General features: G+C 42.4%; 1 protein-coding gene across 7 annotated transcripts in view; it reads left to right on the top strand.

Moving 5' to 3' along the window:
- The first annotated feature begins 1,509 nt into the window (after positions 1–1,509).
- The window catches only part of CRTC1 (CREB regulated transcription coactivator 1), a 68,484-nt gene continuing 51,582 nt past the window's right edge, over positions 1,510–18,411 (top strand). For 4 of the 7 annotated variants that reach the window (XR_006177193.2, XR_010594910.1, XR_254593.3 and 1 more), the window contains exon 1: positions 1,510–1,694. Coding sequence is in view for 3 of the 7 variants with exons in the window: in XM_005278980.3 (XP_005279037.2) it covers positions 1,569–1,694 (126 nt within the window). In the remaining 4 variants the exon portion in view is untranslated. The remainder of the gene's footprint in view (positions 1,695–18,411) is intronic. The other 3 variants (XR_010594909.1, XM_005278982.3, XM_042861996.2) reach the window with 1 other exon arrangement.

Genomic DNA, 18,411 nt, shown 5'->3' with positions numbered 1-18,411 from the left:
GTCTGGTGTGGGTTAAAGAAGCTTGCCGCTGAAGCTAAGAAACTGTTGTCCTGTCTCTGCTTCCTCCTGCATGTGGAAAAGCAGGACTTTGTACCTTCCTTGTAAAGACGCAAGACTCCATCCATTTCTAGCCCCCAACTGGACCATCCCCAGGGCCCCAAACTTTGACTAGCTGCTCAGACCATTGTAGGGGGCAGGGGGCAATGATCTATATAAATTACTACATGTCTGAATAGGGTGCAGCACAACAGTGCCCTGAGCTGCGAATAGGCCCTCTAGGTGATATCATAAAACAAATAATAAAAATGCTAGTAACAGAGGGTATTATGACAGTTAAAGTCCTGACTAGATACAGTCTGTTGGTACAGCTCCTGCCATAAAGTGGACCCATCCTGAGTAAGGTGCTCAGGCTCTCCCACAATACAAGTGATTTGTATTACAATATTGCCTACAGGAGGGGGAAATGGGGGGGTTGGGGCAGGCAGGGCTGGGATGTAGGCGGGGGGGGACAGTAGGGAGAAGTGGGGGGTTGGGGGCAGGCTGTGGTGGAGCCAGGGGGGACAGGAGGGGGGGAGTGGGGGGTTGGGGGCAGGCTGGGGTGTAGGCGGGAGGGGACAGGAGGGAGAAGTGGGGGGGGTTGGGGCAGGCTGGGGTGGAGGCGGGGGGGACAGGAGGGAGAAGTGGGGGGTTGAGGGCAGGCTGCGGTGGAGCCGGGGGGAACAGGAGGGGGAAGTGGGGGGTTGGGGGCAGGCTGGGGTGTAGGCGGGAGGGGACAGGAGGGAGAAGTGGGGGGGGGTTGGGGCAGGCTGGGGTGGAGGCGGGGGGAACAGGAGGGGGAAGTGGGGGGTTGGGGGCAGGCTGCGGTGGAGCCGGGGGGAACAGGAGGGGGAAGTGGGGGGTTGGGGGCAGGCTGGGGTGTAGGCGGGAGGGGACAGGAGGGAGAAGTGGGGGTTGGGGGCAGGCTGGGGTGGAGGGGGGGGACGACAGGAGGGAGAAGTGGGGGGGGTTGGGGCAGGCTGGGGTGGAGGCGGGGGGGACAGGAGGGAGAAGTGGGGGTTGGGGGCAGGCTGGGGTGGAGGGGGGGACAGGAGGGAGAAGTGGGGGGGGTTGGGGCAGGCTGGGGTGGAGGCGGGGGGGACAGGAGGGAGAAGTGGGGGTTGGGGGCAGGCTGGGGTGGAGGGGGGACGACAGGAGGGAGAAGTGGGGGGGATGGGGACAGCTAGAATAGGTGGCCCCGCCCCATCCATCTGTTCTTGCTGGATGGGAGTGGGAAGGTGGAGCTTAGATTTACGGCGCATGCGCGCTGTACGGTGCCCAACCTACTCCTCTTCGTTCCCCTCCCAACTCATCTTTAAAGGGCCAGTACCTGGGGGGAAGGCAGGGAAGTCCGCTGCTGCGCGTGTGCAATGGCGTCTGCTGCATTTCGCCCCGCGTACGCATGCGCACTTGGTTCACTTCGCCCCGTCTCAGGCGCGGGCGCTGCTGGTCTCCACCCCCCGCCCTGCCCCTCCGCCCGCGCATGCGCCTTGCCCCCTCCGGCCCGGGGAGGGGGATGCGGACGGGGGAAGATGGCGGCCTCGAACAACCCGCGGAAATTCAGCGAGAAGATCGCGCTGCACAACCAGAAGCAGGCGGAGGAGACGGCGGCTTTCGAGGAGGTGATGAAGGACCTGAGCCTGACCCGGGCCCACAGGGTGAGTGAGCGCGGGGCCCCGACGGGGGCTGAGGGGGGGGCGGCGGCGGACCCCTCTGAGGGGCAGTACCCGGGAGGGGGCGACGGCAGCTGACCCCCGTGGAGCGGGCGGCTGCGGAGGAGGGGGCAGCTCGCATCCCTCTCGTGGGGGAGGGGCTGAGGAGGGGGCAGTTTACATCCCTCGGGGGTGCTGAGGAGGAGGGGGCGGTTGGGCTGAGGGAGGAGGGGGCGGTTGACACTCCCCCCCTGTGTGTGGGGGGAGGCTGAGGGAGGAGGGGGCGGTTGGCACTCCCCCCTCTGTGTGTGGGGGGGGCTGAGGGAGGAGGGGGCGGTTGGCACTCCCCCCTCTGTGTGTGGGGGGGGCTGAGGGAGGAGGGGGCGGTTGACACTCCCCCCTCTGTGTGTGGGGGGGGCTGAGGGAGGAGGGGGCGGTTGGCACTCCCCCCTCTGTGTGTGTGGGGGGCTGAGGGAGGAGGGGGCGGTTGGCACTCCCCCCTCTGTGTGTGTGGGGGGGGTTGAGGGAGGAGGGGGCGGTTGGCACCCCCCCTCTGTGTGTGGGGGGGGGGTTGAGGGAGGAGGGGGCGGTTGGCACCCCCCCTCTGTGTGTGGGGGGGGGCTGAGGGAGGGGGGGTGCTGTGTGCAGCCCAAGTGCTGGTTAAACTTCCCCCTCTGGAGAGCAGGGCTCCTCAGGCGGGCTCCCCACTATATACACATGGTAGATAGTGCCATGTATTCTGGTAGCTCACAGAAGAGTGGAGACTGGTTGGATTTGTGGCATGGGGTTCTGCAGTCCCTTTTGCCCTGTCCAGCTTTTGGTGGTTGCCATAATGCCCATCTGCTGAACAGAAGTAGGTTATTACTGCTGGATAGAATCTGTACCTAGGAATGCCAATGAGCATCATTGTGTGAGTGAGAGCCCAGACTGAGGTGAGAGGAGTATCATCTGGGTGTGAGGTCCATCAGGAATGTGGGGAAGATTTCATGTAGTATTTAGGTTCAGGGGCCTTTTGTGCTTGGTCCTGTGCAAACATACGGAAAGGCATTGTGTCTCTCACAAAGAGTTTATAATCTGATCCTTGTCCTCCTCCTATGTAAATATGCATTTGCTTTCTTGCTACCTTCTGTAGAGTGCTGAAAGCTTCCTTTTGCTTTACAAAATATGAGAGATGAGTCCCTGCATTGAGTAACTTGCAACTGAATTTAGGCTTTACGCAGGATTAGTTTCAGGCACAAGAAGGTTTAGAGGAGGCACCTGTATTACCATACTGATAATAAGTAAAACTGTGTGAATGCATGGCGTTAACATCATTAATGTTTTGACAATTAAAACATAATGGGAATCAGTGCAAACTAGTGCACCTTCAACTCTGTCTTGTCTTGTGCTGTCTTTGGGAAACACATAATTAGAAATTACAGTGTAGTGAATACATTTTTAGTGCTTGCCAGGAATGTCAGGGTGCTATTTTGACTGCTTATGGATTTTTCTGGTTTAGATCTAGTGATGGTTGAGAGCGAGAGAGAGAACTCTCCATTAGTGTCTTCAGCTTGTGTGTGTGTGTGTGTGTGTCAACATTTTTGATGCTGCTTTAATTTTTCTTAAAAAAAGCAAGCCTGTTTGTAGCCCTATCATACCAGGAAAGGGCACATATTGTTGAATTTGCTGTATTGCTTTATATTCCTTGTTATCAGAATAGTGTAAATACTTGTTTATTGGTTTAATTCAAACAGCTTGGTCTCTTTCACCAATAGAAGCTGGTTCAGTAAAAGATATTACCTCACCCACCTTGTCTCTCTAATAAAACAAAGGCACATTTATTTTATCAGCTAACTCTTACTATGGTATATACTTACTTACTCTGTTCACGCTAAACTATTTGTTGACATTTAATGGAGGATGCTATGTGTAGTTTCTCCTTGTGTTAGTTGAGGATATACTGAAAGCAGTTTTAGTGATGTTTGCAGTTATCTGAATCTTCTCTTATCCCTTGTGTTGCTGTTGTCCTGGTAGAGCTTGTCAAGTTGGGTTTTGTAAAGTGTCTATTTAAATATACACAAGCTTTGTAATTTTCAACCCTCCAGATACTTCTCAGGATTTGAATATTCTTGAGAGAGAATTCCTGAAACATATATTTAAAATGTGCCCATTGAAAAGTGATATTCAGTACTGAGCATTCACAGTTTGAAATATTTATATATGGTAAGGATGTATACAAATCAAAATCCCAGATCCAATCATACCCAAATATTGGTGTTCAAAATTCTAGTCTGAATTTTGCAGATGGAACTCATCTTTAGTTTAAGGAAGACCAGCATTGAGAAAGTGACCCAAGCTGAATAATTTGTTTCAGGAATCTGGGTTCTGAAGTGATGGAAATTTTGACCAAATAGCTGAGCACAATGTCTCCTTTGTGAATTTTTTTTATTGCATGATTTCATCTGTGTTTAAAATGCAATATAAAAAGGGTTAAGCACAATCTTGCTGTTTGCTCTCAATTTCACTTGGCAACCACACACTTTGCTGTCAGTTTGAAAATGCATTATTCTGATTCAGTTTGTGGAACCAACCCAAAAATTCTCTTGGTTTTTTTCATTATTAGTAATTTTTTTTTTTTGCAGTGTTTACCCATCTTGTCTATTTAGTGTTAGTTATTGGTCATAGCAGAGGCAAAGACTTGCTATGCAAAGATTTGTGCATACGCACACTAATGCTTTTCTGAGTTGGTATTCTTCCACCTATTTATACAATATAGTCTGTCTGGTGTGGTTTTGTTGTTGTTGAAGTCATGGTATTTTCTTGTTCTTACCCCAGAGTATTTTAAATATGAAACAGCAAAGTCTTGATTTTTTTTTCACACCAGAAATGCATCCTCCCCCCCACCCCCCCCAAATTTAAATTATTTTACTTTTAAAGGTAGCTTAGCCTCATCCTGACAGAGTGGGGAGGAAGGCCCATCTTGCAGCAGAGAGAACTTGGGAGCATGTGTGTTTTTTTTTTTTAAATTATCTGAGGCAGTGTGTGGGGAGAGGGAGGTGAATGGCTAATATAGGGAACACACTAAAGTGGGGATGTGTCTCAAGTGGAATTGCCCCTTGTGTATGGGACCTTGGTGCCTGTAATTGGAGAGATCTGTGAGACCCCATCTTACCAAAGTGAGTGAAAAGAACTTCTCTTTATTGTGGACTTTAATATCATAAACTGAGAGTAGGGGCTATTTTTAAGGTTGGAAATGTAATTTTTTGGGACAGGGCATGAACTTCCAACAGCTTTCCCCCTATCAATTACTACTTTCTTTTGATGAATGGACTATCCCAGGGGTCGGCAACCTTTCAGAAGTGGTGTGCCGAGTCTTCATTTATTCACTCTGATTTAAGGTTTCGCGTGCCAGTCATACATTTTAATGTTTTTAGAAGGTCTCTTTCTATAAGTCTATAATATATAACTAAACTATTGTTGTATGTAAAGTAAATAAGGTTTTTAAAATGTTTAAGAAGCTTCATTTAAAATTAAATTAAAATGCAGAGCCCCCCGGAGCGGTGGCCAGGACCTGGGCAGTGTGAGTGCCACTAAAAATCAGCTCGCGTGCCGCCTTCGGCACACGTGCCATAGGTTGCCTACCCCTGGGCTAACCACATCAGTCTCCCCACAAAATATCTGCTCCAGCACAGCCTGATGAGGCTTGCCACTGTGTGTGTCATCTTAAATGATCGAGTAGCAGCCTTAATATTCCTTTATAAATATGAATCCATTTTTCAAGGTTATATGGACCAAAATGTTAGCACACAAAAAAATTCAAGTAATGTTGGTATTCATATTTGGACCTTCAAATGTCAGGAAATTCAGGGTCTAAAAAGGCAGTTTAGGCTCAGAATGTCATCTGCCTATTAAAGGTGGTTCTAATCCAGTTGGAGATGTCCCCTGGATTCTAGCTGTTTATTTTATATTTTTTGTAAATCACTAGGATTTGAGGGATCTCAGCCAAAACAGTATTTGAGCTCCCTCTTCTGGACTCAGCTGTGTTAACTAAGTGAGCACTGCTCTGAGAGCTATGCTGACATAGATGATGCTGGTTCATAAACAAGGAAGTAAACAAACTAGCTTCATGTCAACAGTTGGAAACATTTTGCATTATTCCAATACTCTTGTGTAAAGGTTTGTGTTGTGGATAAAACCCCAATGGTAATGGAAGTGCATGGAGATGTTTCATTCCACCTTAATACTAATAACAATACTCTTCATCTGAGGACCTCTAATAATAATAATAAGCCTATGATCCACAATGGCACACACTTATTTTATTATGTTCTATAACACACAATCCAGTGTCATATCAATCCGTATGATGGTACTGTTACAGTGTTTGCATATGTTTAAGACATGAGAAAATGGTGCATGCCTACATTACCTGGTTTTTTTTCAATGTTAGTTACTGAAAATTACTTTTGTGAAATACCTGCTCAAATTTCACCTTGACTAAGCCTGAATGCAATGAAGTTTTTAAATTGATCTTTCAATCTTAAACACAGAAAGTGACAACAATAAACTTAATGTAGTAGGTGTAGCCACATGACTGAAGTAAAATTAAATAAAATGAATGAATGATTAAACAGGGTAAGATATCAATACATTTGTGTGTGTATATATGCAATAAAATTGTTGTATGTCAAGTAAGAGAGAATTTCATTACTTGTATTTTGAATTAAAGCCTGTGTATAAGACATATTGCCCTTTATGTTCATAGAACACACAATTTGCAATCAATCAAATGTAGACATTATGCACAACAGTATTTAAAAGATTAGTTAAACCAAGAATGCTCATCCATACATTTTTTAAAAGGCAGGCTAAAAATTAATGATGGTGATACAGTATTTAATTTTATTAAGATAGTTTTTGTTAAAAGAATTCAATGAAAATGCTAACTAGGTGGATAGTCATTATACATGTATGTAAAGCTAAAATATATTGAAGAAATATATCATGGAAAATTAGGGCTTAACCCTGCAAATGCTGCGGGTAGTGCTTTACACTGGGGGTAGTCCCATTTCTGTCAATAGTACTACTTGTGGTAGTAAGCACAGTACTTCACTTATAAGGGTTTGAGAGATCTGACCCCTACATTATTTAATCAGTGTCTAAAATGCTTTTTTATTTTATTTCAGATCTTAGCTGCTAATTTCTTAAGCAGAACAACAATTTTTTTGGATATTGTACTTTGGTAATATTTTAAATATTACCTATAAATCAACACACAATATTAGCAGAGTCTGAATACAAAAGTCATGTAACTGATTTAAAAAAAAGAAGTCAACCATTAGAAAATCATGGCACTGTATTTTAGATTTTTTTTTTTTTTTTTTTAATTCGCTGTTGATGGATTTAAAGATGTTTTGTGCTGGTGCAGCTCATGATTTTTCTTTTTTCTTTTTTTTAACAGAAGACTGCTACTGTAAACATATATCTATCAATACATAGTTATAAAGGAAGTTAGCTGGATTTTAGACTGTTTCCCCTCAAATGTACATATTAATTTTGACTTTTAGTTCCCTAGATTTTTTTGGGGGAGGTGGGTGGGATGGTAAAGGTCCTCCCATTTAATTTAATTTATGGAGCTATCCTATCTCCTAGAACTGGAAGGGACCTTGAAAGGTCATTGAGTCCAGCCCCCTGCCTTCACTAGCAGGACCAAGTACTGATTTTGCCCCAGATCCCTAAGTGGCCCCCTCAGGGATTGAACTCTCAACCTTGGGTTTAGCAGGCCAATGCTCAAACCACTGAGCTATCCTTTCCCCCCGTTTAAGTCCTTCATAATTCTAAAGAAAGACTCAGGACCCTGGATACCACATCTCTAAGACAGACTAGGTCACTTAGGGCTGGCTCATAATCTTCCAGTATGGTAACTGAATTTCTGTGGCAGGACATAGACTAAAGCCATAATCCTCCAATTGGCTCTTTGTGGGTAGACACCTGTGCCTGCAGGTAGCATCCTTGAAGTGATTGGGGATTTGTGTTCAGGTGTCTGCCGGTGTGTAACAGGTTGCAGAATCAGGACCTAAATGTCCAAGGGGCCATACTGTGTGCCCATTGGCTTTGTGCATTTTGTACTTGTACTCACAAGCTTAGGGAGAATTAAATGTGCAGAAATAATTGTACCAAATGTTAATCATTCTTTGTAAGTTTTAGTGTGAATTGCATTGTGTGAACATGAAAGTTAATTACCCACAAGGGAATAAAGAGTTTCTGTTCTTGTGCATCACTCTGTGTTCCTTAACTAGTCTGCGTTGTCCAAGGGAAATAGACCTGGTTGGCTGTTGATATGCCATAGTATAAAACATACATACTTTATTTACCGGTGTAGCATTTCTTACTATAAACTTGCTTACATTTTGTTTGAAAAAAGAAAGGGGAAAATTGCTTTGTTTTTAATTTGTCATTTACATGCATTCTTATTACTGAATTTTCTTAGAGGAAGTCTTTTCCTATAAAGTTGCAGTGTTCTTGTATTTACGGTCATAATGTTTTGTTAGATTCTATACACAAGAAATTACATTTCTTTAAAGTCTACATGTCTTTAAAGTTGTTTCCAAGTGCTGGAGAATCCTTATGGTGATTTGCCTTCATAGCAGTTATTCGGTTTACAAGTTTCAGAGTGGCAGCCGTGTTAGTCTGTATCAGCAAAAAGAATGAGGAGTACTTATGGCACCTTAGAGACAAATAAATTTGTTAGTCTCTAAGGTGCCACAAGTACTCCTCGTTCTTTTTTCAGTTTACAAGCAAATCCATTCTGAAAGATATGTATGCTCAGCTCTTCCAGTTGTTTGATGTTGAACTTAGGTTTTCCTTTCCCGGTAAAATGCATTCTTGACATCCCAGACACACATGCCAGAAGTTGCAGTATTGGGATATAGACCAATAGTTGAGAACCATTAGTTTTGAGAGCAGGTTTTTCCTTAGTTAAGATCCCAAAAAGTTGTTTTGGGTTGTTAATTTCTCACTGTCCTGTTTATAACCCAAAGTCTGTAATTTTGATTTAGTACTGGTTATAATTACAAAACTTGGCCTATTGACCTGAGTGGAGAACTGCTCATGTGAATAAGAACCTCCTGCATGAATAAGGGGTTGTAGGACTGGACCACAAAACCACGTCTATGCTATGATATGGAACAATGGCTGAAAATGTTTTAGCAACACGTTTCCCTTAAAAATGTTTGAATGTAGATCAGGTTTTCAGTACTATAACAGAAAGTGTGATTGCGATTTGGTGGAAGAAAGCAAGGGAAAACAGTTTTGTACGGTCAACTCTTTTCAGTCCTGGTTTGGGGGAACCATTGCAGAAAACCAGGCTCAGTAATGGTTTAGTTTCTTATAGTAGAAAAGACTTAAGATAAGTTCTCACAACTTCTCTGTTGCCAGCTGCATCTCATTTTCCACAGGACAAAAACATCACCTTTTTCCTTGGCATCTTGATTTTTTTAAAATCACCTTAGATTTGACTGTGCCAATTGGGAGAAAGCAGACACTTTTTTTAACTGATTGACAAAATACAACTTTTAAAATAGGAAATAAGTAATTAGTGCTAGAGCCCATCTATTTGTCTCATTGATTTTGTTGCAAACTATTTCCTACATTTTAAAGAGAGTAAGGACTTCCTTCTTCACCGAACTTGGTCTGAGTGGACTCATGCCCAGATGGAGCTCCACTGAAACTCTGTGCAGGATCAGTAACTGTAAGGTGGCATTTCAGCTTTTTATGTTTGAGCACAATAATTCTGCCAATTATTTGTACTCTTCAGTGAAGTGTCTGCATTGAGAACATGTAAGGTACATGTAAAATTCTATTGCTTAGTAATTTTAAGATGATATACACTTGTTTAAAATCAGTTATGATTTAGTAGCAGCTTCTTAAATCTTCTTGCTGTTAACTTTTTTGCTTTTAAATGTTATGTATGTGGTAGTACATTGAGAGAAATTAGTTATTTAAATTTTTTTTTAATGTGCAGTAATACTAAAATGATTCAGATTCAGCAAAAAATAATAATTTTATCAAAGTAAATTTTTTGTTCAAATTGTTGCCCTTAGTGCAAGATACATTTGCATTATCTTATTATATCACTCAACTTTAATTATGAAACAACTTTAGCAATTTCTAATAGTGAATTATTACAGGAGTCTTGTCAGAGCAGCTGTGAAAATACCAATTTGTGCACAATAGCTTATTTTGTGTTGGCTTTGTTTTAGTACTGAATATATTATCAGGAACTCACTACTTTAGTGTAGTGTGCAGCAAATGTAAAACTGTATCTGAGAGAAGAAAAAACTGGGGGTTTACATTTTAAAATAAATTCAGCTTATGGCTGTAATATTACTCTTATATCATAAATGTGCTATTGTAGCTGTTTTACAGATACATATATGCCAGCTGATGGCATTGGAAGAACTAGGTGAAAAGAAATAGGCTGTCAAGATACTCTATTGGAGTTTTTGCTAACCATACAACGATGTTCACTTTGTGACAACAACCGGTTGTGACCTCAACAGTGCATCCTTTGTGCTGCTTTGCTCTTAAACTACTTGCAGTTAAGCAAACAAATGCAGCCCAAAGACTAGTGTAAATTTCAGGGGGTGGTGACCGAAGTGGAGACCTCCATGTAGTTGAAACAATGGAATTCAGGAGGCTAGTGTTTAATATAGTTTGGTTGTTTAAAATCCTCTTTCGTATAGTACTGAACATGCTATGCATGACAACTCCGAACAAGACATTTGTAAAGGTCTCCATTGGCACTTGTGTTTAGAGTCAAATTAGCATTGCAAAAGAGCATATTTTGTCAACCAAAGATGTTTGAAAATGCATCACTACTTTATAACTCATAATGCTATCACTGAATAACTATGATAGAACTGTTTATAACTGATTTCCTAGGAATAAAAATTATTCTCTCTCCCCAGAACAATCCTATGCATTATTTAAAAAAAAAATCACATAAAATGAATCTTAATTTTTTTATGATTTGTTGTGGGTAGTGGGGAGGATTAGAGTGGCACAGTCTTACTTTATGGGGTACCCTTACAAATTTCATAAACATGATTACTTTGCTATTCAGAGGAATTGTGGTCTACTGATCAGAGTAGGTTATTGGGAGCCAAGTCTCCTGAGCTGAGAGCTCCAGTTTCAGTCAGTAACTTAGTGTGTGGCCTTGGGCATGTCACTTAACCTTGTGCTTTTCCCCTCCTTTAAAATGGGAATAATGTTTGTAAAACACTTGAAGGTTCTTGGATGAAAGGTACTAGAAAAGTTCATATTTTTTATTAGGAAGTGTTCCTAGAATATTTACTTTCTTGGCAATTAATCCCATCTCTGTTTTCTTGGTGACTGGGAGAATACTCTCCCTGATGTTCCCACATACCTTAATTTTTGAGGCTGCTTGTGAGTCTTCTGCATGTTAGCAGTTGGATGTGCTAATGGCAAATTGCTGTGATGGTAGGTAAATCTTCAATTCATTTGGATTCCCAACATATAATTACTTTATTATTAGTGATGTGTTTGTTTTCCTCTGGATCATCAAGGTTTCAGAAGGGAGATAAATTAGAATTGGATGCCCCAAACCACTATCTGCCCAAGACATCAGCCAGCTGAGAATTGTGCCCAGGTAGTTCAAAAAGGTGTGTTGCTATTTGAAGCAACTGATTATCTACTGCCAGCTCTTCAGAGGCATCAGGTTAGAAAGAGATACTTGCAGAGAGGTGTGTAGCTCTACAGAGCTTTCTTCATTATTTTCATTTCTAATTGTTCTGATGCACTGAAATCCCTCAAGTTGTGTTCCGACACCTCCAGTGGGCTGGTTCTTTTGAGAAGATCTGGGGGCAGGGGTCAAGGCAATGGACTGGAGCGCCCTTTTCTTTTTCCTCAGTGGCACACTGAGGCCACTTTTATGGCTTCTAATACTGTTGGGTAGAGTGAGTTATCAAGTTCTTTACCCCTTACTATCTATATATCCAGTGGCTGTCAGATTGCTTAAAAGCTTGTGGCAAGGACACAATTGCAGGAAACCCACAACAGAGATTTTTTTTTAATTTTGTGGCATTCTCCCACTGAGGAGGACATTTTGAAGGTGCCTGATTCCCACCCTTGTGCACGGAATTCAAACTCAGTTAATCTTTTCGGTAAGATCATGTTTTTCATTTGTCCAGCAAAAGGATTAAATCTATGTGAGCTTTTAGCATTCTGGGAATGCCTAGTGTTTCCAAACTTAAGGGGGCTTGTTCCTCATCTTGTAAACTCAGGACAATTCTTGAGGTGCAGCATGAAGGTCGGAGGCTGAAGATCAAGTGTAGTCATAATTTAAAGAACTGTCAAAGGAAAAGGCATGTTGCAAAGTTTGTGACATCACTGGGATTGGTGAAGTATAAATTTGGTAGCACCGACATGGTTAAATAACCTTCTCCCCAGTGTGAATGAACACAAGACTCCACAGTGGATGAATCATTTATTCATTTTGTAACAATAACATTTTAACTAATGAATCACACTAGGCATGCTCCCAGCTACCTGTCTGTGGTGTACAGCCATGTGCCCTCATAGTACACTTCAAAGAATGTAAATATGCCCGGTTTGCTTTTTGATTTATGAAACATGTTGGGTTATATAACTGAATATTCATTCTGTGGCTAAAAATAAAAATTGGAGCATAAAAGCTTATTTTTATCTTGCTTAATGAGGGCATCTCTGCTTTTGTTTGATCTTTCCTGAGGCCTTCCTATTTGAGGAGCAGGGCATGGGGCAAAGAGCAGGTATTAGGGAGGCACACTTCATTCCAGATCATCCTGTGAAATGTCCATCAGCAAACAGACACACTTCAAAAATTATTTGTTCACAGATGGCTAAAGGTGGCTCTACACCATTAAACTTAAAACATTTCAGACAGAAGAGTTCTTTTCATAATAAACTAACCAATAAGTTTAAAGTCTGAGTCCAGGTTGAGGTTTTACATTTAATTGTCAGTGGTAGACATTCTCCTTTTGGCTGGATATTTTTCAAAAACAAAGGGTGACATTTGAGAACTGGCAGTAGATCTGATTTGTGTGTATGTGTGCTTTTTTTTTTTTTTTTTTTTTTAAGCACAAATCAGGTTTGGTTTGTATTGTAGCTTAGCTTGGCTCCATGCCCAGCGATAGAGCAGAACTCTGAAGAATAGTCACTCTTAAGTCTGAATCCTGATTTTATTTGTTACTGAGTTGTGACTGGGTTTTAAACTGCAAACTTTTGTTCACTAAAAATAGCAATGTGTATTTAAACATACAATTTAACAGATTGTTGTTGTTGTTTTTTTTTTTTAACATGTTGCAAGATATGTTCTGATTCCTTAGGCACTCAAATAGGTTATACTTCTTCATTTTCCCGAAGACTTCAGGCTTGGCTAATGGGAAAAAAGACACAGTGCTCTATTAAATCACCCACCCATATTTCTCTGGTACGTCATATCTGGATTCATATTCATATGCAAAAGGAATTTAGTGTATGAAGTATAATGCAAATTTAGCATGATGTATGAATAATAAATATTTTCACTCCTAAAATGCATAATTGGCTGCCCCCAGAATAAAAAAAGGCAACTTTTATATAACAGCAACAATATCTCCTGTTGCATAGGTGATCTCTGTGTGTGTGTAACTATAATATTGCTTTATTCATAAGAGAAATAACCTTATAACTGAGGCCACCTTGAAGATTTGTGTTAAGCTTATGAGGGTGAATTTAGAATGTCATGGAGGTCTAGCTTTATGGAATTTACAGATGAAGCATAAGAGAAGAAATGATTCCGTGAAATGAGCTGAGGTCTCAAAAATAATCTCTTCATTAAGAAGGCAGAAAAACCCCTCTCTAAACTCATGAAAGACTGTAGTAATTCTTGGCTGCTTTGTAATTGTAAGGATGCAGTGAATACCTCAGCAAGTTCAGAAGCCTAGCTGGCAGGGAATCAAATGAATGATTACTGATTAAGCTTCTATCAATAAATACCTGGACTCTGAGTTCTTATGATTGAGTGTCATTTGACTGATCGGCACTGATTTTAACACAACATTATAATTATAAGTTCTGAAAGCTTCAAAAGTGAATTAATTTTGTGTATGTATAATTGTTACCTTTTTATAGTTCTGCTATAATATTCTTGCGCAATGATGGCTCACAGAATCATGGACATTAGAAATGGGAACTTATGTCATCCAATCCAGAGATTCCCAAACTTTCTTTTTGCTTTTCCCCCTTTCGGAGAGTCCCATTCCATGCACGCTCCCCTCCACCCTTTGGCAATGCAGGGAAGAGTAGGAGGCAGGGCTGATGAGTGCCTGGGAAGATGTGGGAGGCAGGGGGTGGATTATTGCCGGGTGCCTGCTGGAGGTGAAGAGGCAGGGGTGCCTCTGATGCACTCACCCCTCCCCCAGTCACACTTCTGTCAGCAGTAAGTACCAGGTGCCCATCTGCCCCCCACCTCTTACTTGCTGCTGAGCACAGGAAGATGAACTGCTGCTGCTGGGGAGGCTCTACTTCCTCCTTGCTGCAGCTTTGTAGCGACCCCTCCCCCTCCCATCAAATCTGGTACCTCTGTAGTGTGCATGGACAGGCACCTGAAGGCTGCCCAGCTGCCTACATGCTATCTGCCTGACCTGAACTTGAGCAAAGCCCAGTTCCCAAGCCGCAAGTGATGGCAGCAGCCTCCTAACTGTGTCACCAGACGGGGCCTGCGGTGACATGCACGATGTGGCTGACTTGGAAGCACCTCTGCTCCATCCTGTTTACTACTCCCCTGATAACCTCATCCTGCCTCCCTCAGGGAGGTGCACCCCAGAGTTTTAAAACCAATGAGCTAGTGCGTTCCTCTTGTCCAAAGCAGAATCAGTCCATGCATCGCCACATGAGGAGAGATTAAAAAGACAGGGACTGTGCAGCTTAGAAAAGAGGCAGCGGGGGGAGAGAGGAGGAATGATAGAGGTCTACAAAATCATGAATGGTGTGGAGAAAGTGAATAGAGAAGTGTTTATTTAACCCTCCACATAACACACACACCAGGCGTCATCCAAGAAAATTAATAGGCAGCAGGTTTAAAACAGACATGAGGAAATACTTCACACAGTGCATAGTGAACCTGTGGAACTCATTGTCAGGGGATGTTGTGAGGGCCAAAAATATAACTAGGTTAAAAAAAGAATTAGGTATGTTCATGGAGAATAGATCCATCGATGGCTATTAGCTAAGATGGTCAGGAACGCAACCCAATGCTCTGGTTGACCCTAAACATCCGACTACTGGAAGCTGGGAATTGACGACGGGATGAATCACTCAATAATTGCCCTGTTTTGTTCATTCCCTCTGAAGCATCTGGCGCCAGCCTCTCTTGGAAGACAGGATACTGGGCAAGATGGACCACTGGTCTGACCCAGTGTGGCCATTCTTATGTTCAGTGCATATTTCTTAATGTTTTTATCCCATCTTAAATGACCTGCATAGGATTTTCGCCAAGTCCTTAGCCTAAGGCCAGGTCTACACTAACCCCCTAATTCGAACTAAGGTACGGAACTTCAGCTACGTGAATAACGTAGCTGAAGTTCGAAGTACCTTAGTTCGAACTTACCTTGGTCCACACTCGGCAGGCAGGCTCCCCCGTCGACTCCGCGGTACTCCTCTCGCCGAGCTGGAGTACCGCAGTCGACGGCGAGCACTTCCGGGTTCGACTTATCGCGTCCAGACTAGACGCGATAAGTCGAACCCAGAAGTTCGATCGCTCGCCGCCGAACTACCGGGTAAGTGTAGCCAAGGCCTTAGAGACCTTGTGGTTAGCAGAGAGTAACTGAAGTTGCAGCACGCTTAGGACAAAGATGTTTTCAAAGGGTTTGAGAAGTTGTATAGATGACTTTTTAGTGCATTGGGAAGGCTCTTGGGCTTGAGTATTGCATTTGATAGCATGTGGATGGACTGCTGATGTCAGTGGAGCTACGCACAGGTGCAGTAGTCCACCCATGTGTAGTTAATTGAAGGAGTGGGACCTTTTGTTGGAAATTGTGAGCCCACCCACGGGTGGGTACTTACTTTACGGCTCTGATATTGAAGAGGTGTGGGATTTTTAAAAAAAGCTCCAATGAAATATAGTTATGTAGCAAAAACACAGTTTTCATTGCTTTTGTCACTGGCTGATAACTTCTAACATGTTATAGGTAAGAGGATTTTTTAGTAATTTTCACTTGGTTTGTAGTAGTCATTTGGCTTCCTGTTTTGGCTTGGTTGTCTGTGCTGTAGAACCTACAGCACCTGAATATTAATGGCATCACAGCTCAAGTTTGAAGACATTGGCAGATGCAAGTAGGGAAACTTTCACACAGTCCTATCTACACTGTCTGGTTGTAGCCAGTGTTATTGCTGTTCTATTCTACGAGTAACCAAAAAAAAAAAAATTGTGTAAGAAAATAAAACTTACAAAACATTTCACAGTAAAGGTGGTGATGGAATACGTTATGTTCCTTGAGTGCCCTGGAAAGAACAGGTGCTATTACTGTAGGTTACAACTTCGCTCAAACTTCAAGCTTTCACTTCCTGTGCCAGTCCTGTTGGAAGAACATCTGTCAGTCTGGATCCAGACACTGCTGTCTGATCAGCATTAGGAATTGAAGGCAATCAGTGTCTTTAGAAAGCTTGGCTTGCTGGAGTTGCTTCCCAATTGTGACAGCAGAGAAACAGGGAGAGGAGAAGGGATTTGTTTTTTGTTTTTTTTTCTCTTTGATACAGACTCTGCTGTGCAGTCTGTCTGCACTGTCCTAGTAGAATTGTGAAAAAGCTGGCTGTGCTGTTTCCATTCTAGCGCAATATATAGTTAACCGTGTCTTCTGATGAATTAACACACTAGCGGCTTTACAGATAAAATCGATCTATTGTCATGAGCATTTAACATTTTCCACAACTAATCTGACAACTGAGTAGTATGGCCTGAAATTTAGGTTTGCTAAAAAATAAAAATTATAACACTTCAAATGTTTTAACAGCTTCTGTCTGGGTGTAAACATTCTCTTGGTGGGTTTGCAATCTAGAGGTTGAAGCCTTGGTGCTAGTGAATATGAATCATGAAGAGAAATTGGTCTCCTCTTAATGTTCAAGTTGATTAGAGTAAGTAATGTAAATTGTGAAAACCAGTGTAGCTGCTTAAAATTCTTTACCTTTTTAAAATAAAATAAGGTGTTAACATAAGCAATAATTCTCCATGCACTTGGACCCCCTGTGCCTGCGTGGATCCCCATTGACTAGAGTGGGTTCTGAATGGGTGCAAAAGTCTGCCTGTGTGTAACAGTTTTCAGGATCGTGGCCTTGGATAAGGAAATTTTTGTTTTTAAAAATCATTTTTAACTTGTTAGTGCCTCTTTGACACCTTGAAATAGCAGTGTCACACACACACAGACACACACAGCCTTTAATAATTCTGATCTAGTTATTCAGGTTTATTTGCAGAACATACAACTGCTGTTTTCTGAAGTAAAAAGAAACTGTCCACTAGTCATGGACCAGGACTCCATTGTACTAGCATCTGTGCAAACACCTCAAAAAACAGTCACTGCCCCAAAAAGCTTAAGTATAAGACTAGAGGCTGATAGACAGATGGGGGAATACGAGGAAACTGTCTGCATAATAGGCAGTGGTCTCAGCACACCAGCAGCCTAACTGTTGTCAAGTATTTTGTAAGCATCATGAGGAAGAGTTTTTTAAGGAGGGATTTGAAAGAGAATAACGAGATTGCTTCTTTTATGTGTGCACGGAGTTTCTTCCAAACATTCAGGGCAGATACTTCAAGATACGTAATGAACGATGTAATAGCCACTGTAACTCACCCGTCACTGTTTCCAGCATAATACAAGATGCCACTTCCTGGCTGTCATCTGTATTCAAGCAGCTGTCCACTTATTTGTGAGTTGTCCCTGTGGGCCTAAAATGTTTGGTGCCTTTATTTTATTTTATTTTATTTTATTTTTTAAATCGTGTTCATTGATTGTCAGACATTTTATTAGTTTACAAAGCAATGATAGCTTTGAAAATCGGCCTCCCTTTTGCAGTTTGTTTTGTGAAGTGTTGTGCTGAAGGCAAACTCTTGTCACTCATCCTCTTTAGTGCAGTAAGTGTGCTTACCCATATTGTCTTGCTGTAAAGTAAGCCATGCCCAGCAGGCGGGGAAAAAAATCTGCTACTTTGAATGTGGACTTTGTCTTTTGTAGTGTTTAATAGGGTTTCACCATATTATTTGTTTCACTTCATATATAATCTGGTATCCTTGAACATAAGGGATCCCAAGTGGCCTTACGTTCACCATAATCTTTGTTGTTGTGGACCAGAAAAATTAAAAAAGAAAAAGCAAACAAATAATACACTTCATCAGGCAGTCATGTCATTCAAGGCCAAAAACCATCTAAGGAGTTTAATGACAAATGTTAACCAGTTCTCCCAACTATTATGCTGAGTGAGTGACTAACTTGCCTAAGGATGCGCTGGATATTTAGCCAATAAGGTGTAAAATGCCTTGCGGCTAAAAGTATTAGCCAGGATGGTCAGGGATGCAACCCCGTGCTCTGGGTGTCCCTAGCCTCTGACTGCCAGAAGCTGGGAGTGGACAACAGGGGATGGATCACTGAATGATTGCATGTTCTGTTCATTCCCTCAAGCACCTGACATTGGCCACTGTTGGAACACA

The sequence above is a fragment of the Chrysemys picta genome, chromosome 25, assembly GCF_011386835.1.
Source record: "Chrysemys picta bellii isolate R12L10 chromosome 25, ASM1138683v2, whole genome shotgun sequence".
Classification (NCBI taxonomy): Eukaryota; Metazoa; Chordata; order Testudines; family Emydidae; genus Chrysemys; species Chrysemys picta.
The sequence above is the reverse complement of the archived record's forward strand: the minus strand, read 5'-3'. Positions and strand labels throughout refer to the sequence as shown.